The 22,407-nt window shown below is 41.7% G+C and overlaps 1 protein-coding gene across 2 annotated transcripts in view; it reads left to right on the top strand.

The window, feature by feature from the left end:
* Positions 1–22,407, top strand: part of LOC108712669 (neurogenic locus notch homolog protein 3) — a 107,703-nt gene that overhangs the window by 22,464 nt on the left and 62,832 nt on the right. For both annotated transcript variants that reach the window (XM_041588063.1, XM_018254990.2), the window contains exon 3: positions 16,628–16,709. In XM_041588063.1, coding sequence (XP_041443997.1) covers positions 16,628–16,709 — 82 coding nt within the window. The remainder of the gene's footprint in view (positions 1–16,627; positions 16,710–22,407) is intronic.

Below are 22,407 nucleotides of genomic sequence, written 5' to 3' on the forward strand. Positions count from 1 at the left end.
AAATCCCAGAGACATCCCGGTTTTGTCTTATCAAAGCTGCTAAATATTCCATTGCCATCACAAATAAAATTGGTGACAAGGGGCACCCCTGTCTGGTACCCCGTGCAATTACAATGGGGGGAGTAAGAAATCCTTGATGTTTTATTTGAGCTGTGGGGCAGTCGTACAGAGCCCGGATAGAAGACAGGAAAGTCTCTGGGAACCCATAGCGAAGCAGGACATACTTAAGAAAATCCCAGGACAGAGAATCAAAGGCTTTCTCTATATCCAGTGAAAGGAGCACTGCAGGAGTGCCCCCTGCACTGGTCCAAGAGATTAGATCAATAGCTCTGCGAATGTTATCAGAGGGTTGTCTATTAGGGACAAAACCAGCTTGATCACTGTCCAATAGATCAGATAAAAACGTATTAATCCGTTTAGCCAGAATTTTCCCTATTAATTTCATATCATGATTCAATAACGTAATCGGTCTGTGGTTTTCGACTAAGTTACTATCCTTATTGGGCTTGGGAATAGCCGTTATGAAGGCTCGAAGAGAATCTGGGACAAACCGGTCTCCTGCTCTTATGGAATTAAATAAGTTCACAATATGCGGGGTTAATTCTTTAATAAAAGCCTTGTAATATGGGCCTGTGAATCCGTCAGGACCCGGAGCTTTTTGTGCTTTCAAGGATTTAATAGCCCACTGCACTTCCTCAGCAGTAATGGCCTGATCCATATTATCCCTTTGATCCACAGTTAACGCGGGGAGCCCTATATCCCGAAACAATAAATCTGCTTTACATTCATCAAAATTCGTATGGTGCTTGTAGAGTTGTGAATAAAAGTCTCGAAACGACTCCGCTATTTTCTGGGGATTTGCCGTAATGGCCCCTGTTTTAGTTAGGATGCTATGCATAGGGGGTATTTTGTTAATGCTCCGTAGTTTATTTGCTAACATGGTATCAATCTTATTAGCTTTAGTATAAAATCTGTGTTTCAGCCATCTAAGCTGTTTCTCAGTTTCTTCCATAAGGTACAAATTCAATTCCGTTTTAAGTTGTCGGATGTGTCGGGAACCAGCAGCACTAGGTTTAGTTCGAAAGGACTGTTCCGCCAATTCCAGCTGACTTGACAATTGGCGGACCCGTTCCTTTTTTTCCTTTTTCTTTCTGGAACATATTTTAATAAGAATGCCCCTAATGTAGGTTTTATGAGCCTCCCAGATTACTGACTGCCTGAGATCCGGAGTGTCATTGATCTGAAAATAAGAGGTTAGCTCTCCCTCCAGTTGCGTGCGCACCTGTGGGTTCGTAAGAATGGCTTCATTCAATCGCCAAACAGGAGCTGCTTTGGGGGATTGTAAATTTTGTATGGTTATTCTCACAGGATTATGATCAGACCAAGAACACACCGGAATCCGAGCAGAAGCTACATTCGCGGTTAAGGAAACACTGAGCAACACATAATCAATCCTAGAGTATGTCCCATTAGGATTAGAGTAGAAAGTATAATCGTTCTTAAAGGGGTTGCACTCCCTCCAGGCATCAGCCAGACCCATAGACTGCAATTTAGTACGTATAAGTTTAGACAGAGGTTCAACATATTTCTTATTGGGGTTCAGTGGATCAAACCTATCCCGTCTAGCATTCAGTGTTGCATTAAGATCACCTCCAATTATGATTTGCCCTTGAGCATGCTTAGACAGTGACAAAAAAATCTGTTATAAAATTTACTCTGTGTGCTATTGGGACTGTAGACCGATGCCAAGGTGTAGAGTGCCTCCCCTATAGTGCATACAATTATCACAAAATGACCCTGTGGGTCCGGTATACATTTCAACAACTTAAATGGCAAATTTTTATGAATAAAAATTCCAACCCCTTTCTGCTTCTTTTCCGCATTAGCCAGAAAAACATGAGGAAATTGTACATGGAAATACTTAGGCTGTGAAACTTTAGAAAAATGCGTCTCTTGGAGGAAAAGTACCTGTACGCCCATGGACAGATAGTAGCGGAATGCCAGTGAGCGTTTGTGAGGACTATTCAAGCCCTTCACATTGTGCGTGAGAAATACAGCCATCGGAAAGTTGAGTAGTGACGCATAAAAATTACGTACAGAATCCAGGAGCAATAAAGCATGTCAGGCCGGTCCAAGATAACATAGTTCAAGGCAGTGGTCAATGCAGAAAAATAAAAAATGAAAAAAGAAAAAAGTAGCGAAGCAAAGAAAAACAAAACAAGAAACAAAAAATACTTAACTGAGATAGTAAACAAATCCAAACTGCAGGCCAGTATGGATTCCAAATTTGGCCACAAAATAGGGGCCACAAAAGCGTGTTCCGCCATGTCTGAGAAAAACTCCTCTAATGGCAGCATCACCGATGGTGTGGTGTAAAGGTGAGAGGGGGAAACGTCCTCCCGTCCAAGGGATTGTCTCCTGAAGAATTGTCACAATTCCTAAAAGCGCCAATTTAGCTTATGAAAGGTGCCTATGTGTTGGAGCCGATGTCGACGTCCTGTCTGCGGGTCGTCCTCCGCGGCGTCTGTTCCCATAAAGTGGCCAACGGGCCCTGTGACGATTCATGTGGCAAGCTAGGCATCTTACTCGGGCTACCAGTAGCGATGTCGGTCTCAAGAAGCTGTAACGCCTGAAGAGTGGATAGGCCTTCCTCTGATGACTTGACAACATGCTGTTTGTTGTTGTAATTGAAGGAGAGCTTAAATGGGAACCCCCAACGATACAAAATTTTGTGCTGTCGAAGAAGTTGTGTGATAGGGCGCATTGCTCGCCGACGCTGTATAGTTACACCTGCCAAATCAGAGAAGATTTGATATGGATGGGAGTTATAGGTCAAATCAGCAACACCTCTGATTGCCGCCATAACAGTTTCCTTAGTGGCGTAATAATGGAATCGGAGAACAATGTCTCTAGGTATCCCACCATCTCTCCTGGGGCCCAGTGCCCTATGCACTCTGTCCAGCTCTAATCGGTCCTTAGGCAACTCAGGAACCAACGTGGCCAATAGCGCGGGAATGTCGGTATGCAGGTCCTTAACATCTTCACTGAGCCCCCTTATGCGAATATTGTTTCTACGGGACCTGTTCTCGTAATCTTCTAGTCGCTCCAACAAATCATCATGCTGGGCAGATAAACGGGCAATAGAAACATCGTGCGCATTAACTTGAACAACGACTTCGTCAAGTTTCGACTCAATCTGATCGGTGCGGTGGCCTAATTCCCGGATCTCCCGTGTAAGTTGCGCAGTTATGTAAGCGGACATTTCCTCCAGCTCAGTATGTAATAGTGTCTTAAATTTATGGAGGAGAGTTATGTCGCTAATGTGTGGGGAGTCCTGCACCGTGCCCGAAGAAGCGCTTACCGGACTATCCGTTGGGACATCGTCAGAGTGCGCAGGTGAAGTCGGGCTTGGCGCCGCCATCTTGGGAGTGTCCACAGCCGCAGCGTTCGAGTCAAAGAAGTCTGTTAGCGGTTTCTGCGTAGCTCTCTTTTTGGGTTTAGTTTTGCCAGATCTGGGCATGCTGCCCCAGAGGTTGGTGTACTTCGGCAGCCAAAAGGAGCAGGTTTAGGGAGCTTTTTAGGTGCTATATCCTTGGTCCGGGACGGAGCGATGTGCCTGCACGTCTGCTCACGGTCGCATCACGTGACGTCTCTCGGCAAATTGGTATTTTTAGTTGATGGACAATTCGTACGATCATTCCGAGATAATCGTGGTCTCACTATGACGATCTGATCTTTTAAAAATCTCAACATCTATGGCCAGCTTTAGGCAGTTTCTATTTTGGGCTAAGATTAAGGGCCTCCATGCATTGTATGGGAGAGGGAATGACTCAATCAGCTTAGTTATCCAACATCTCTCTCTTTCCCCCACTCACACTGTAGCTCTTTCTCTTATCCTTATATTACTTCCATCTCTTTAATCCTGCATTCTGGCTTTGTTTCCCCCTTTTATTCTTCTGTGCCAGGACAGGAGCTCCTCTATACTGGGTGCCAGATCTTAAGGGCCTCTGATTGTATCTAATTGGAGGTGACCTGCAACCAAATATTTTGCTCACATCTGCTCAGTAACTGCTTTTTAAAGCTTCATGTGGGAAAAATAAAGCCCATCCGCAGTATTAGACTGATTTTAGGCTTCCATTTCCAAAGGAGCGAGTCTCTGAGCAGCAGTATATGCTGCATATCTTTGGGGTATTTGTCTGTCTTATGTGACCTTTGTGGTGGACTTTAGGTTTAGCTGGACCAGATGTATGGGGTGCCATTTGTCCCAAATACATTCTGTATACAAAACTATCCCTAATACACAGAATGAATGTCTCTCATGTTATATAAGAATTTGTAAACATACACAGAGAAAAAAAATATACAAAAGACTTGTTTCTATTAAAGAATGAAAACAAAATCTGGTTAGTGCACAAAAGGATGTCATTATATCACAAACTCCATTCTGTTTAACAAGCAATCTGTCTCACAAATGTATAACCTCCATGTAACGGATGCACTTATGTGCAAAGTTACTTACAGAATGAATTATGTAAAAACAAACTTGGACATAATATATAATAGTGTAACTAACTAATGCTTGTCAAGCTAGATTTGACTGACAAAATAGATATCTGTGACAGAAAGCAAGATTTTATAGTACAGGATTCATTCTTTCCACAAAATGACAGTTTTGTTTCACAAAACAGATAAAATAACCATTCTGTGAAGCAACACTGTCAGTCACATTCCTGAACCAATAAGAACAAAGCTTATTGCCATATACAAACAAGATGAGAAGTGGCCAGCTCTGCTCCACATGGCTAAGGCAAAATATCTGACCTGCTATAGAGGGCACCCTCTAATGTCCCCTGTGCTGCATAGTAATAAACATGAACAAACCTTTCCTAAAAGAGCTGCTGTTAAACACTACAGGTTCATAAATGGAAGTTTTTACAAATGGCTGAGAAATATAATGCTGCACTTCTAATGATTGTAGAAAAAGAAAAGTATGCAAAACATAAATATGATCATTTTAGGTGATATGCCTATTCTTATTATAGTAATCTGCTTGTGTGGCCATTTTGGTTAAAGGCATTCCTGCTGTTTTGCCATTATCTTATGACTCACTCCTGTTCCTCTTCCTGTCTAAGCTGGGAGCAATAATGGGACAGGCCACACCCACCTGCCATCTTCTGTTAAATGTACCAGAAGTTACTGTGCTTGTCTGGCTGCTTCGCCTGACTCTCAGAGTTAGTTTTAAGTTTTGTATATGATAGTTAGACTCCAATGTCTCCTCCTAGCTGTAATCTACTACAATAAGAATAGGCATATCACCTAAAATGATCATATTTATGTTTTGCATACTTTTCTTTTTCTACAATCATTAGAAGTGCAGCATTATATTTCTCAGCCATTTGTAAAAACTTCCATTTATGAACCTGTAGTGTTTAACAGCAGCTCTTTTAGGAAAGGTTTGTTCATGTTTATTACTATGCAGCACAGGGGACATTAGAGGGCGCCCTCTATAGCAGGTCAGATATTTTGCCTTAGCCATGTGGAGCAGAGCTGGCCACTTCTCAACAGTGTTGCTTCACAGAATGGTTATTTTAACTGTTTTGTGAAACAAAACTGTCATTTTGTGGAAAGAATGAATCCTGTACTATAAAATCTTGCTTTCTGTCATAGATATCTATTTTGTCAGTCAAATCTAGCTTGACAAGCACTAGTTAGTTACACTATTATATATTATGTCCAAGTTTGTTTTTACATAATTCATTCTGTAAGTAACTTTGCACATAAGTGTATCCGTTACATGGAGGTTATACATTTGTGAGACAGATTGCTTGTTAAACTGTACAGAATGGAGTTTGTGATATAATGTCCTTTTGTGCACTAACCAGATTTTGTTTTCATTCTTTAATAGAAATAAGTCTTTTGTATATTTTTTTTCTCTGTGTATGGTCACAAATTCTTATATAACATGAGACATTCATTCTGTGTATTAGGGATAATTTTGTATACAGAATGTATTTGGGAGAAACGGCACCCCATACAGATGAGGCCTGCCAAAAGTTTTTTTTAAAGGTTTCTAAACTAAAAGCCTCCATTGACCTTTTTGGATGGGATCATAATTTAATTATAATCTGACCCACAAACAAGCAGTATAGTAAATAGTCAGGGCATTATATGGCAATGGTAGAGCGCCACTGATCTTAATGATGAAGCTATGAAGTTATATAATCATTCTGATTATAGCATGGAGCTATACATTTGCACCCCCCCCCCACCAACAAAATCTCTGTAATGTAAATAAATTTATGGCCTTGGGCATGAGTTACGCAAATGATCTTCACTGTGCAGGCTGCCTCTCGCCATTGTTCCATTGTTATTAGATACCTCCCTGCTAGTAACTTGGCCAGTGCAGCCTGTAGCTTTGGGCTACACTCAATGGCAGACAGTCAACTCTGGCTAATATCAATAATGCCAATTAATCTCCACTTGTCGCTTAGGACATTATAGTAATAACATTTGGAAAAATTTCAATAGATCATAGTTCTGAAGAGATCATAGAAGGCACAACTAACCATTCAATTGAATCTTTGCATCTGCAACTTGGCTGCTGCATCTCCAACTTGGTTTGGCTGGTGAGATGCTCATATTTGAGCCACCGGCTGTCTATTTTTGATTTCTGGTCATGAATGACATAAGGAAGCATTCTAGTGCAAACACATCTCCATTACAGCAGATATTGGGTCAATCATACGTTAACTAAAGGCCCCCATAGACAGAGAGATTTTTCTTTGATTTCAATGCAATCCATCAAACTATCGTGAGGTTAGTGGGAATCGATCAATCGTGCATCTAACGATTTTTTGTCCAACATCGGTCAGAAAATTGGTCGGCCAGGTTAAGCTCCCCATAGACGCAACGATTCTTCATTGATTGGCCAGGTCAAAAAATCTTTGTCAGTCCCAGTGCAATCTATATATGTTTGCAGGGCCAAGCAGACAGCTCCCCTTTGTTTTCCTGGCAAATTGGTCTTTTTAGTTCAATTCGTACGATCGTTCCGAGAAAATCGTGGTTTCACGATGAGGATCGGATCTTTTAAAAATCTCAACATCTATGGCCAGCTTTAGAAAATTTTCATCGGTCACAGTAAAATCTATCTATTGTCCAATTCTTTGCAGGGCCAAGCAGGCCCTGGTTTTCCTGGCTTCAATAAGACAACATCGCTTGAAATGGTCTTTTTAGTTGATGGAGAAATCATACACTTAAACGATCGTTGCAAGATAAGCTTGGTCTAACGATAACAAAAAGATCTTTTAAAAATCTTGACATCTATGGCCAGCTTTAAATTCAATTATTTGATCAAAGAAAATACTTTGTTGGGTCTCCCAGTACTTATGTTGTTAGCCCCTTATTATAAATAAATGCATGAGAGTCAAAGCTGCAGCACCATTCAGTAGCCTTGAGGGCAGTGGAAATCCTTTGCACCTGTGGGTGCAGTCGCTTGTTAGGTGATTATAGTTCAAAATGCATTTTAAGTGATAATTGTCTGACCAATGAATAAACTTTTGGGTGCACAGAATGCCTTTGAATTTGGTAGGTGTTGATCCTAATCGTTATGTAGTTTGCCCGCCAAGGTTGAAATCGTTCAGATGACAGATCACTCTAAATCTAAGGTGGCTATACAGTCTTAAGGTGACCATGCAAGGTTGCCAAATGAGTGGATCTTTACACCAATATGCCCAATATGCCTAAATCCAGAAGATCAGATTACAACGGCTGGAATAGGGACTGTTGGGGTTGAGGAATGAATAAGTGAGCAGATGCAGTCCTCAACTCAATGTGAAAATCAAACCTGACGATCACCATCTGTGCAATTTTTGGCCAGATATCAGTCGGGTAGCCCTGTTGGGGGCCCCATACATGGGCAGATAAGCTCAATTGAAAGGACTCTTAAGCTAGCCATAGATGTAAAGATTTTTAAAAGATCCGATTGTCATCGTGAGACCACGATTATCTCAAAACGATTGTACGAATTGTCCATCAACTAAAAAGACCATTTCAGGCGATATTGCCAGGAAAACAAAGGGTAGCTGCCTGCTTGTCCCTGCAAACATAGATAGATTGCACTGGGGCCGATAAAGATTTTTAAACCTGGCCGATCAATTTTCTGCCTGTCGGTCGAAAATCGTAAAATGTTCGAATCCCACTAACCGCACAATAATTTTGAAGGATTGGTCGGACTGCGCTAAAATCGGTCGTTCTGCAAGAGAAATCTTTGCGTCTATGGGAACCTTAACCGTCCGTTTAAATATGCCGTGCAGACATATTGTCTAAATTGCCTGACCACTGTTATGTGTAGGTTCCTTGGGTACTAGTTTTAACAAATCTGAGCAATTTGCTAGTGTCTCCAAGAAAACGCAGCAATAAAATGTACTATAATTCCCTATTCAGGTTAATGGCAGTTGGTACGTACTTTATCACCATAAACACGCAATTCAGTTTCGCTTGAGTGAGGATATCTCTCTTTACCTCCAATGGGAGGCAGTTTGAGATAGCCCCTGGCTTTTCTCTTCTCTCTTTTTCTCTGAGAAAAACAAAAAATAGATAAACGCCACATGTATACATGCCCCTTCAAACATGAATTTGTAATTCTTACAAACCACCATTTGTGCCTTGCGTCTGGTGTTCCTTTAAGTAACTGGACACTTGCCTGGTGGACTGAAGATTGAATCTGGGGTTACTGTTGTTCTTTGAAGGCCAACCTGTGTAAAGATCCTTCTGGTTATATTAACGCCAACCCTCTTTAATAGGGACACAATAGGACTTATGCTTCCATTGTGCCATTTCAATAGTAGGTATGTGTATAGGATTTCAGGTTAACACAAACCACAAAACTAAACTGCCTGTAATATTTTGTATCCTCGTAATTAATCCGAGGAGGTGTGACATTCCCACGGTTCCCCACCCTATACACAACAGAAAAACCTTACTACATTATTATCCCATTAACCCTGTCCTGTGATATTTTTGTCCGTGACAAACTGATTTGTCAAGTTTTTTCCCATCAAACAGGCAGGTTTCCATTAGAAATATAGACGGATATACTGTACACAGTTTTAAAAAAATATATTACATATTACAAATTTCTAATCCGTCTTGTAATTTCTTCTGATCATGCAACAAGGCTACCAGTCTAAAGACGGGTAAATGCAAAGTAAAGTAATTGTGCCCCTCTCAGTGAACTTTCCTGATCTTCGCAATCATAGCTTCCCCCATTCGTATCAGTTGACACAAGGAAGCAGTTAAATAGAGTTCACTGTGTAGAATATCCTAAGACCATATGCTTTACTGAATCTTTACAGAACTTTAAAGAAACAGTATACACCCCTTTTCAATATGAGTTCAATGCATAGGGCATGTGCTAATCATATTTTTTTGTTATTATTGTAGTTAAGAAATACTTATGGGTTCTGTTTTATCTGACACTAAACAACAAGATTAAGCCAGTTTCACTTTAGTCCTTCCTGTCACTTCCTGTCCCACAGAACCTCAGAGGAGCTGAGCTGATTAAATTAATTACCAGACCACTGAGAAGCCCCCTGATAATGAGCTGCTCAAAGGCTGCTACTTAGAGAGGGAGGGGTTTGATTGTTCAAATGTAGATATGGAGTTCAAAGCAAATTACCCTATTTATAAAGGATGGGGGGGGGATTAAGTTCATTGAAAATAACCCAAAATTCTAATTCATGTTTTATAAGTACTTTAAAGGGATACTGTCATGGGGAAAAATCCACATGACCAGGGGCAGCTGGGAAATTGACAAAATGTCTAGCCCCATGTCAGAAAAATGTTTGCTCTTTTGATAAATGGATTTCAGTGCAGAATTCTGCTAGAGTAGCACTATTAACTGATGCATTTTGAAAAAAACATGTTTTCCGATGACAGGATCCATTTAAGGTTTTTTGTTATGTTTCTTTTTCTAATTAAAGCTATAGGCAGAATGTAATTTCAGCACAAGACCTATTTAAAGTGCTCATTTTCAGGAAAGGTATTTTAGGTGTAAAGCTAGTTAGTGGGAGGTTTACAAAGACCTGCGCTATGGTTTTATAAGGGAAAAAATACTTTCAACTATATGCTACAGGAGCAGGTGCAGTTTATAGGCTTTAGGGCACAATACTTTATTCTACCACGGACTATAGGCATCTTGTGAATATGGCATGTGTGATGTGTGTTAGGATGTTCTTTCTAGACCCACAAGCTAAATGCCACATTGGGTAGCCTTGATATAAAAGATGAAGAGCGAATGTAGCACTCAAGCTCCAGCTGGGAGTATTTACAAGCTAAACTGGCAATACATTATCTAAATTGGACAATATAGGGCTTAATCTGATCGTTGGCCCAATGTGGTCCTTGGTCTAAAAGGCCCAAATCGACAGTTTAAATCTTCCCTTAGATAGGCTCCTAGTTTCTGTTTCTTCCACAGTTTGGAAGGACGGGCAACATCAAGACCTTTAAGCTATATGCCGGGGCATGTGAAGAATAAACAGATTTTCATTGGGATAACACCGCTACTCTGTTAACATTTGCTCGCTTATTTAAGCAATTTAGCAAAGTGTAAGAGATAACCAGTGTAAACAAAATCCAGTCTGAACGATAATGCATTCTTCCGTAGAACCCGGAACTGCTCTCAAGCTTATGGGCCCTGACTTACTAGGAGATTTGATGCCTGTAAATAAAAGTGCACGACTACGGGAGTCAAATCTTCCAAATATGCCTCTCCAACGGCAATACCTGAAATCCCTGATGGTAAAACCAACGCATTACTTTGTTTTTCCAAAGTTGCCTCGAGGAAACTCCAGGCAATTTTGTGATGTGTATGTTTTACCACTGGCTGTTTCAGGTATTGCCGGTGGAGAAGCATTTTCATGAGATTTGTCGTCTGCAGTTGTGCATTCTTAATAAGGGGCGACAAATCTCCCTGTCAGTTATCACCCTAAATATGTAAGGTACTAATAGTTATTTATTCGTGATGTGCAGGCTGGCCTGAAGCCAGGCTGACTTCCGCAGTAGGTCTTTGGGTGGGTTCGGGTTGAACATTAGCTTTCATTCTCCCCGCCCACAGCCTTTTTCTGCCCTACTTCTGCCTTTATGTGCCCCTTTTCTGTTTTTACAGTTGCTCTGGGGACACAGACTGAATCCAGTCAAAAGGGTGATAACGTAACTGCAGATGAAGGATGGTGGTTTGGGCATGTTGTGCCCAGTGGCTTTCTTTTCACTTTCACTTTTCCTGAATTTTACTTAACTCATTAACTCCCTTTCTAAAAAACCAGCACAACTTTTCTCCACCTTTAACACTCTCCTTTCCCCTTCTCCACCCCCTCCATGCACATCTGTCTCTGCTCAAGATATTGCTGAGCACTTCAAAAACAAAATTGACACTATCAGAAGGGACATTACACTACTCAACCCCCCTAGACTTCCACCACCCTCCCTCCACACTCTCCAGTCTCTCCTGTGCTCCTTCACCCCTGTCACTGATGAGGAAGTCTCTAAGTTTTTGGCCTCTTCTCACCTTACCACCTGCCTGTTTGATCCAATTCCCTCAAAACTTCTCCGCAATACCAATCCTTGTGTAATCAAAGCCTTAACTCACCTATTTAATCTTTCGCTCTCAACTGGACTGTTTCCTTCTCAACTAAAACATGCTCTTGTCACCCCCTTTCTGAAAAAACCCTCTCTTGATCCCTCCAATCTTGACAACCTCCGACCTATCTCTCTGCTACCTTTCATCTCTAAACTACTTGAGTGCCTAGTCTACAACCGACTAACCTCATTCCTCTCTGACAATAACCTGCTGGACCCCCTACAATCTGATTTTAAGCCACAACACTCCACGGAAACCGCCCTGACTTGACTAACTAATGACCTTTTAACCGCTAAAGCCAACAATCATTTCTCACTACTAATACTGCTTGATCTCTCAGCCGCATTTGACACTGTAGATCACCCTCTCCTCCTCCAGTCCCTCCTTTCGCTTGGCCTTCGTGACACAGCCCTGTCCTGGTTCTCTTCTTACATCACCAATCGTTCCTTCAGTGTCTCCTACAATGGAGTATCATCTTCTCCCTACCTCTTTCTGTTGGAGTTCCTCAAGGCTCTGTCCTGGGACCATTACTTTTCTCCCTCTATACTTCCTTCCTCTGCAAATTAATCAACTCGCATGGTTTCCACTACCACCTCTATGCTGACGATACTCAGATCTATCTCTCATCTCCTGATCTCAACCCAGAACTCCTAACTCGCGTCTCCTCCTGCCTGTCAGCTATCTCTACCTGGATGTCGCAACGCTACCTTAAATTGAACCTCTCTAAAACTGAAATGGTTCTCTTTCCTCCAACGAACACCAGTAACATCCCGGAAGTATCCATCATAGTTAACAATTCCATTATCACCCCCTCTCCCCAGGCCCGGTGCCTTGGGGTTATCCTAGATTCTGCCCTGTCATTCACTTCTCATATCCAGTCACTTATTAAATCATGTCACTTCCACCTAAGGAACATATCCAAAATACAATCATTTATCACCCAAGATGCCGCCAAAATTCTTATTCACTCTCTCATCATATCGCGTCTAGACTACTGTAACTCTCTTTTAATTGGCCTTCCCTTCCAGAGACTGTCACCTCTCCAGTCCATAATGAACACTGCTGCGAGGCTCATATACCTCAGCAACCGCTCCTCCTCTGCCTCACCATTCTGTCAATCCCTGCACTGGCTTCCGTTACCTTTCAGAATCAAATTCAAATTAATGACACTGACTTTCAAAGCACTTCATAACTCTGCCCCACCCTACATCTCTGAACTCATCTCTATATACTCACCCAAACGCTTACTACGCTCCTCTACTGACCTACTACTCAACTCTTCTCTCATTACCTCCTCACATGCCGCATTCAAGACTTTGCAAGTGCTGCACCCCTCCTCTGGAACTCTCTCCACGGTCTGTTCGACTTTCTCCCAACCTTTCTGCTTTCAAGAAATCTCTTAAAACGCACTTCTTTCGAGATGCCTACCCTCACTCTGCTTAACTACCAAACGCAACACCACATACAGTACCACATTTCTCACCCACATAATTCGATCTTGCCCACTCCCACACCTTGTGTATTACTCCCCTCCCTTTAGAGTGTATGCCTATGCATAGGGCCTTTCCTCACCTTTTGTACCTGTATTGATTGTGATGTATGTAACTCCATATGTTCTATGTATATAATTCATGTGATTTAGTTGTATACTCACATTTACTTTACAGTGCTACGCAATATGTTGGCGCTATATAAATACATGTTAATAATAATAATAATTTTGACTTTGGGGGCTTGGCCCAAAGAAGTGATTCCCTGTGGGAAGTCTGTATCAGGAATTGGGTATTGCCTTTTGTAGGAACATGGTTTCAAGGTGGTAGCATGAAGAGATTTTGGATAGTACAGGGATTCCTCCCATCATACCTGGTTCTCACTCTGAAGATTCTGAAGAGGTGGAATGTCAGGGTGGATGAGCTGGCCATCTTCCCGAAGGCAGTTGTATCACAGGGTGATCACTGACTATTTTGCACTGCATCTCACTTTGACAACTGTTGGCTTTCACTCCGAGGGAAACTCTATGTCAGCTTGAATTACCTTAGTATTGTCAGCAAAAATTGCCCCTGGGAGTGTGGAGAGGAGGAGACCCAGGAATACTTTCTGGTCAGTTGCTCTGTATGGTCAGTTGTCAGCAGCTCTTAAAGTTCCTGTCTTAAACAACTTGACCGATTCAGAGTCAGCCTATGGGATTTCTGCCAGGCAATATCTACTGGACCGTGAGACCCTCTACATCAGGGCTGTCCAACTGTCGGCCCACAACCCCCCCTTCTGTGGCCCCCCACCTATCTGCTGTGTTTGTTTACCATATATAAAATTTAAAAGGTATCACTACAGAGATGAACTGGCCCCTGCATTGTTTAAACCTCAAATTCAAACTAATCCCCTGTATTGTTCACACGTGTGATCCCCCTGCATTGTTCACACTTGTGACATCTCTATTGTTTATATCCAAAAGCCCTGTACTGTTCACACCTGAGACCCAGACTGAAACTGCCCACATTGTTCACCTGTGCACACCTTATTCAAAATGCTAATGGGGCACCAGCACTGTGTCCCTGTATGTAGTACATAAAATGATAGGTTTCCCTGTCTCCTGCTCTGTTCTGCCTTCCCTCCATATGTGTGCCATTCTCTGCTTGCCCAGTGCTGCCTGTGTGTGCCATTCTCTGCTTGCCCAGTGCTGCTTGTGTGTGCCATTCTCTGCTTGCACTATGCTACCTGTGGGATGTAAGCCTGTTAGGGGTTGTTCTTGGGGTTTGTTAGCATTTGGAAATTGTTGTTAAGGGCCCCTAAGGTGTTTAATCATGTGCTGGGGGTTGTTGTATTATCCACAGCGGAGGATGAGGCATATGGATTTAAGGGTATGTTTTAACATGACTTCAATTTTTCACATATGAATGATGAGGGATTTCCCTGCAGTGAGCACCAACCATTTGGTTTTTTAGTGTGCTACCACCATTAATGTGGATATGATCGTAAAAGTTCTTGTGGTAACATGGGTGTGGTTTACAGTGGGTGGGGTTTAAAAGGGGGAGTGGCCAACACTGACTTCTATTATCGGCCCCCTGTACCACAGAAGTTGGACAGCACTGCTCTACATTATCATTGCCTGCACAAGGTACCTGATCTGGCAGCATAGGTGCAGGAGATCCTTTGGCTATTCTGGTGCTAGTCCTGATAACATTGTTAGGGCAACTCTGGCTCAGTTGAGTTTCCTGAAGGAAAATTGGATAAAAAGGTCTGTGGCTAATGGAAAGCGATGACCATGGGTGCACCTTCCTCCTTAAAATTTAACCTTCCATCTTGTTATATGGTATATGGAAACTGTTGTATTTATATTGTCTCCCACGCTCTGATAATGCTCTCCTTTTATCCTCCGGGTGATGGCAGAGATATTGCACTGCACAGAGTACAAGGAGAGATATGTCCCACATATGCTTTCTTTGTTACTCATGCAATTCTGGAAGAGGGTGGGGGAGTTTGGATATTGTTTTTGTGTTGGGGTGGTATAAAGGCCATATGGACAAAAACAAGACTTTGCAAGTTTGGCCTTGTGAATTGGTGATTTGGTGGGTTTTGACTGTTGCCTATGGACAGAGGGATGGACTCTAAGGGAAGGAGGGTGTATGGGGTAGGTTTGTTGTATTCATGTGACACGTAAGTTACATCTTCCTGTCTGGAGCAGCAGGCCAGACACGTTGAGATGACTGTCAGGGTGTGACTTTAGTTCTTTTTTTTCACACACACATGTAATGTGTTTTTTGTGTAATGTTTTCATCATAGCAACATGGCAAAGAATTTGTCATAATATACGCCAGAAGCAGGATTTAAATAATTTGCGTATCACATTAGGGATGGTTATTCTACAAAGGAAGGTTTTGTTTATGCATAAGGGCGACAAATGGCCTCTTCTTCGGGCGACTAATCTCCTTGATCTGCCTTCCTGCCGGCTAGAATCTAAATAGTCAATTTCCAAAGTTGCCTCACGAGGAAACTTCAGCTGACTTCAGAAAACGAAGCACTCAGAGTGCCATCCCACCATCGATTTAGATTATAGCTGGCGGGGAGGCAGCTCGGGGAGATTAGTTGCCTGAAGAAGAGGAGATTTGTCGCTGGGCGACTAAATCCCCCCGAATCTTCTTGTCTGTCCAGGACAGACCCTTCAGGTGGCCATAGATGCAAAGATCTGCTCGTTTGGCGATGTTGCCAAACGAGCGGATCTTTGCCCGATATGCCATTAACAGGCATGGCTATATCGGGGGTAATCTGATTGTTTGGCCGTAGGGCCGAACGATCAGATTACGATGTGCCATGAGCTACGGCGGGATCGGTCGGGTCAAAATCAAACCTGACCGATCGACCAAATGACCGATCTCCGCCGGGCGAAAGATGTCGGCACACGCCACACACAATCTGAAAATCGTACGAATCCTCGATTCGTACGATCGGGTCTGTGTGTCTATGGCCACCTTTAGAGTGTGTTGCCACTTGTGACAGGCAGTTTCCATCCCTAAAATGTTTAAATGTGCAATTTTGGTCCATGTGACCCGTGATGTCCCCTTACTCCATGACAGGAGGCTTGGGGGGGGACTACTCAGCATTTCTCTGATGGCGGAGAATCGCTATGTGTAATTTAACTTAAGGTCCATTGTTTCAATAATCAGTTCTTCATTTGTGCCTGATAAGCTGTTCCTTTGTGATAATTAAACAATACCCAGTAATTAAGGTTCACTAACTGCATAAATCTGTACTTGACGGCTGAACAATTAATTCCATTTTGTGAAGCTTCAATGCGTTCTATTGGATTTTAGACACTTTTTTTTTTATTATCGAAGACTTCAGGCACCAGGTTTATTTAATTTTATGTCATTGAAGGAACAAAACTTGCTGATGTGTTAATTTTTGCATGTGTATTTGCAATGGCTCCTGTTTATGACAGCTTGATGTATATTTGGTCTCTCAGTAAGGCATTTTCTCTTTTTTTTTTTTCTTCAGGTTTTCAGTGTATGGATTCCTACAGACCATGCCAAAATGGAGGCCGATGTACAATGTATTCCAATGGAGAAGCTTCCTGTGTGTAAGTACATTTTTGAATGGAAAGATCTGTCTTCTGTATGTTGTAGATGAAAGAAGATATGAAGTTCCACATTTAGTAAAGATCCATTATCCGGAAAGCCCTCAGGTCCCAAGCATTCTGGATAACGGGCCACATACATGTATTTCAGGCCAAACTTAATAAGTGGAAATGTAGCGTTTCAGAAGTCTCCTGACTTTTCTAGTTCAGGCTCCCACTTTGCAGTTAAACATTTGGATGCCCTCCACCCCCTTGGGGATATGTATTAAGAATGTCCCACCTTATTCCTCTTGCTTTTATGGGTGAGAGCATGACTGTGGGTGGGGGGTCGCTTTGCTGCTGATTTATTGTAGCATCTAATTATATCGTGATTGTTCCATGCAGGCTCTCATGTTCTCATTGAATTTATGAGGCACAAAATTGCATGACTCTTGCCATGGCTTTAGTCTTCAAGTACTCTTGTATGCACAGTATTTGCAAAATAGTTTAGCACTAGTGCCGTCTACCCGGTGGGTATGTGTATATGACAGCAGCTGGCATTTTTTTGGCAGGCTTTTCATGTGAGGCCAATTAATTTCTCTGAAGTGAAGGCTGACTCTAAAACTCACTTTGCATATAGTACAGAAATCCAGTTAGCCTGGCACCCAAGGCATTTTTGCATGTGAGGGGAGACTGGCACTGTCCGTGTGCCAAGTTATTTGCTGGCTATGTATATCAAAAGGAGGTTGGCACACACTGATCCAGCAGAGGAGGCAAAACTTATCAATGCCATACCAGCACTGTTGGCATGCTGGTACTCCATGCTGCATATGCTGTATAATTGCTGTCCATTATTTTTAGGGAAAATTATCAAGTACAGTTATGGGATCTCTTAACCCAAAACTATATAGCCAGTACACTTAGAACAGGAGTGTCCTTACTTTACTAATACGAGGTCTACTTTTAATGACGATGTCCCATTATGATCTACATCCATAAATCATTGTTCGCATTCTGTTCCATGGAAAATATTACTTAAATATTGATTTATGCTATGTGTTAAATTTGTGAGTATTTTAATGTAACTACACAAGGAGACTATATGGTATATTTGAAGATTCAATCTGTACTGTCTCTTAATGTGCTACTGTAAGCTACTGTCAACTTTGTTTATTTTATGTAAACTCAATAAAAATATTGGAATATAAATATTGATTTATAAGAAAATGTTTATTGCTATATTTAACAAAAAACTATTTATGTAACCTTAAATTTAGAGAATTGATGTAGCTTAACGATTGCAAATAGTGGCTTGTCCCACGGGATACCTGTGGTGATATCCCTATCAAATTAGTCCATTAATAAATTCTGTGTGTAGGACAAATCCAAGGCAATAGACTTAGACTGCAATTTAGTTTATTGAAGGAGTGAATACACACTACATGTTTTGGGCTAGGCCCTTTATCAATAAACTAAATTGCAGTCTCCGTCTACTGCCTTGAATTTGTCCTACACAAAGAATTTCTTATGTAACATAATCTTAACATAATAAATATTTGAATAAAAAGCATGAAATAGGACAATGATTTAGTCAACCTGTTTGTTAACAGTGTCTTGAGATCTACTGATCACCGTCTAAGGGTGTACTGGTAGATCCATATCTATTTGTGATGTCATGTGCGGGGCGGGTCAGCGCAGGTCTATAAAAGCAACCCGGAAGTGCTAAGGGAGGGCAACCCGGAAGTGCTAAGGGAGGGCGGTTTAGGGCCGGGGAAATCGCGACCCGCACATCACTACTATAGATGGGTAATTCTCACACCTCAGGCCACAATGCTGAGCAAAACAGGTTGGAGTCTTAGGGCGTGTGATTTGGGGGGGGGTTGAGGTGGCAGGAGGGAGCGTCTAACAGGTGCAGACAATGCGAAAGGTAAGACTTGAGTGTGTGTGTGAGAGAGACTGAGAAAGAGCTCTGCACACACACACACACACACACACCCCCTAGCCTGGCTCTGTGATTTCTCAGAAGCTGATTTTTTTTGGTATGTGGGCAAACAAAAAGCCGCCTATCCTAGGAGAGATGTGTGTGAAAACATATGTTTTATTTATTATATTATCATATTATGTGTCAAAAGTGTTACAAATTGTGTTTTGGTATGTGGCTACATTTTGAGTTCTGTATCACCACCGCATCTCTGCATCTCCGCATCTGCGAGAAGAGCCAACGCTGAATCCCGATATATGTGTGTCCAGCTTCCTAATAATAGGTGGTTGGCACATCCACACCCCAAACCTTGAACCATTCTTGTGAAAGTAACCTGTATAATATCACTCTGTCTCACACCTTTATACAGTCACAGAACTGTGTGTAACTGCTCAATGCCAGTAGGGGGTACATCAGCCTTTATGCATTGTATTAGGAATACTGGGGTTAATCTACACGTAGGCAGCTAAATTAGAGCACACAGGCTATAATACACCCTGGTGTGGGAATAAGCTTCACACTGAACTTGCCAGACCGGTCTGTTCAGTGGCTAAGGGTGCGGAAGAAAGTGTGTGTGTGTGGGGGGGGGCCTCACAGCAATAGCCAAGCTGCTGACTTCCTATGAGTGTGATCATTCAATACACCCCTACTTGTCGGGCAGCCCCCTCCCTGCTTTTCGGTGGGTAGCTGACAAACACTCTGGTCACTTGATACCATACAGTTTTTAGAAATCTAGGGGCAATATTTTCTTATCTGTGTATACAGCCTTTTAGAAGACTCCTATTCATTCTTGGCCCCCAGCCTTGAAGCGAGGGCCCCTTTGGACAAATTTTCTTCTTCTATCTGTGAGTGAGAAATGCTATGCGTTTTCTTCAGCTCCATTAGTAGTCTCTAAAATAATGCCATGCAGCTGCTGCTAAATTGTAACTCTCGGCCTCCCACTATTAGGGCTCTTACTCACGAGCGTTTTTACCTGCGCTCCCCTGCGTTCCGTTTTTCGGCGTTCAGCCGCAGGGGAGCGCAGGAATAGACGCATTTCATTTTTTCAAATGGGGCTGTACTCACACAGGCGCATGTAGGCGCCGAACGCAGGAAAAATGCAGCATGTTGCGTCTGAACCTGCGTTCGGCGCCTACATGCGCCTGTGTGAGTACAGCCCCATTTGAAAAAAATGAAATGCGTCTATTCCTGCGCAGGGGAGCTCAGGTAAAAACGCTCGTGAGTAAGAGCCCTTAACCATTGGCACTGCTGTGTTTGGGAGATGTTTCATTACTGCTTGGTAAAGCCAAGCAACCACTGCATCAATTGCTTCTGATATTTTTTTTCCAAGTATGTTTCATACCTCCCAACTGTCCCATGTTTCTCAGGACAATCCTGATTTTTACAGCTCAACCCGCAGTCCCGGATTGTTACTGAAATGTCCCGACTTTCTCTTTGTTCTCCTACACTGAACAGCCAGAAAAAAATACAAAGTTTCTGATACTTTAGCAGAGAGCCCAGAATACATGCACTTCGATACATTTGTAACAATTTAAGATAAGCAAAGAAACAATTGTAACAATTTAAGATAAACAGGTCTCTTGGGGAAACTGTGACTTGCAGCTTAAATGGAAATTCACCTTCATTAGCTGTAATAACAAAACCACAGCAATGTGTTCAAACTTTCATAACCTACCAAATTTTGTAAAATTAACATGGTAATTAGGGGGTGTGGCCACAAAAACAGGCATGATCAAAAATGATGACGCACTCCGAGCAGCAAATCTTTATGTCCCTCTTTCTATTTCCAAAATGTTGGGAGGTATGAGACTGGCCTGCCAGAGTACTCGAGGATACCCTGGTGGGTCCATTAGCCCTTTCTAATTTACACCATATGTCTCGATCTTCTACTGGAGGCAGTGGGTCGAATGTGGCCCTTTGAAAAAATGTAGTTGCCAACAAGATTAGAGGCTCTAATAACATCTTTGTATGACCTCATAATTGTGTTATTACCCAACCTAACTGCAGTGGATATTTGATATACTATATGGAAATAGGAAGCAAAACCACCAAGTTTAACTAACTATTTATTGGAAAATAAATGCAATGCATTCTTTTGTCCCTATAACAAACGAACCTACTGGCATACAAAGTAATTACTCCTATATGGGTCAATTATTCACTCGTTTGCAGCTTAACAAGCCTGGAAAAGCAGTCTCTGGATAATATTTCTTTTAAAAATAAACCTTGTGTAACTGGATAATCAGGGAAATGAGAACAGATTACCTAATGACAGATAGAAGGGTCTGCTTTAAATTGGCACATTCTCAGTGATTCATTCTCGTCCCGTCCCCGGCTGCTTAATGTTCCAGTGACAGAACAGCCCTCTGTCAGCCATTTTGAAAGGATATTTATAATTGAATATGGAATTCTTCCTCTTTTATGAAATACTCCATCCGGACAGTTCTTGTCCCTTGAGAGGTATCGAGGAGTGAGGGGTGAAACTTAAAAATGTATCCCCTACATAGAATTATGTTTGGTTCTAGCTGTCTTATGAGGGGGGGGGGTGGCTAGCAGAATCCTGTAGAGCGGGGATCGTGGGAAATTTGAAGCGAGCAGTAACATCTGGTTTTCATCTGGACTCCTTTATCCACCTGTCCTTGCCAGTCTGGAGAGTCTGTCAGAAATCCAGGCATTTTGTCTTGGTTTCTCTGCTTGGGCTTAATGTTCTGGACTTTTAGCTGGCTGAACAACACAACCTCGGCACAGCTGTCTTTAGCTTTAGCTCTGCTGTCTGAAATGAATCACCCAACGTAAATAAAATAAATTTGGTGGCATGCCGCAACAATGCAGTGCTCTTCTAGTGGAATAGGCCTGCAGCATGGGGATAACATTTTAATATAAGGTTACAGCATGCAATCCCTTTCCCTGATAATCTTACCATTCCCCCAAACTTAATCCTTTCACTGCCAGCCTATTTGGCTGATTTAGTACTTTTATTGCCAGACCATTAATAAACATTTTGTAGGGCCTTTCCTGGGGGGGGGGGGTCTTTTAGTTTACCCAGGAAAACAATATATGGTTGCTTTTTTTTTGGTTGTTTTTTTAGGACAACCTGAGCATTCAAAATATGCAAGAATTTTGGTTTAATTCCACTTCTGTAAAAAAAAAACATAAGGCTCTAATTGTCAAAATGAAAAAAATCATGTTTAACAAAGTACAATCAACTATATCAGAAACATACTTTATTTTATGTACGAGAACACAGCTCGTATATGTCTCCTGAACGAGCCAATACCAAATATATATATTTTTATGGAGATTTCTCACTTGTATAGCTCAAAATCTCCAAGCAGTACTCCAAAGCACCGCTCCACAAAACGGCATACTTCTGATTTCAAGGCCAAACATTCCACTAACAGTAGGTTTACCCTAGAAAACTACCCATTATTAGAAAGAACAGATTCTAGAGAATCAAAAATGGGTAAATGCTTAGTTAATTTTAGTTAGTTGTTGTCAGTCTCTTTAAATGGTATTTAGTTTTTAATAATACTATGCCATTGTATCGATTATAACGTGTCTTTCTTCATCTTGCTGTCATACTGTTAAAAATAAAATTAAAATAAAATATTTTCAAAATAAAATAAAAATGTGTAAATATATCTATGTACTCCAAACTACCAAGTTGCAATTCTTTACTAAACTTATAATTTTTTATGAAATTGGTGAATTTTTTGAAATATTACCTCCAAGCTTCCAATC

The sequence above is a fragment of the Xenopus laevis genome, chromosome 3S (genome assembly GCF_017654675.1).
Source record: "Xenopus laevis strain J_2021 chromosome 3S, Xenopus_laevis_v10.1, whole genome shotgun sequence".
Taxonomy (NCBI): Eukaryota; Metazoa; Chordata; class Amphibia; order Anura; family Pipidae; genus Xenopus; species Xenopus laevis.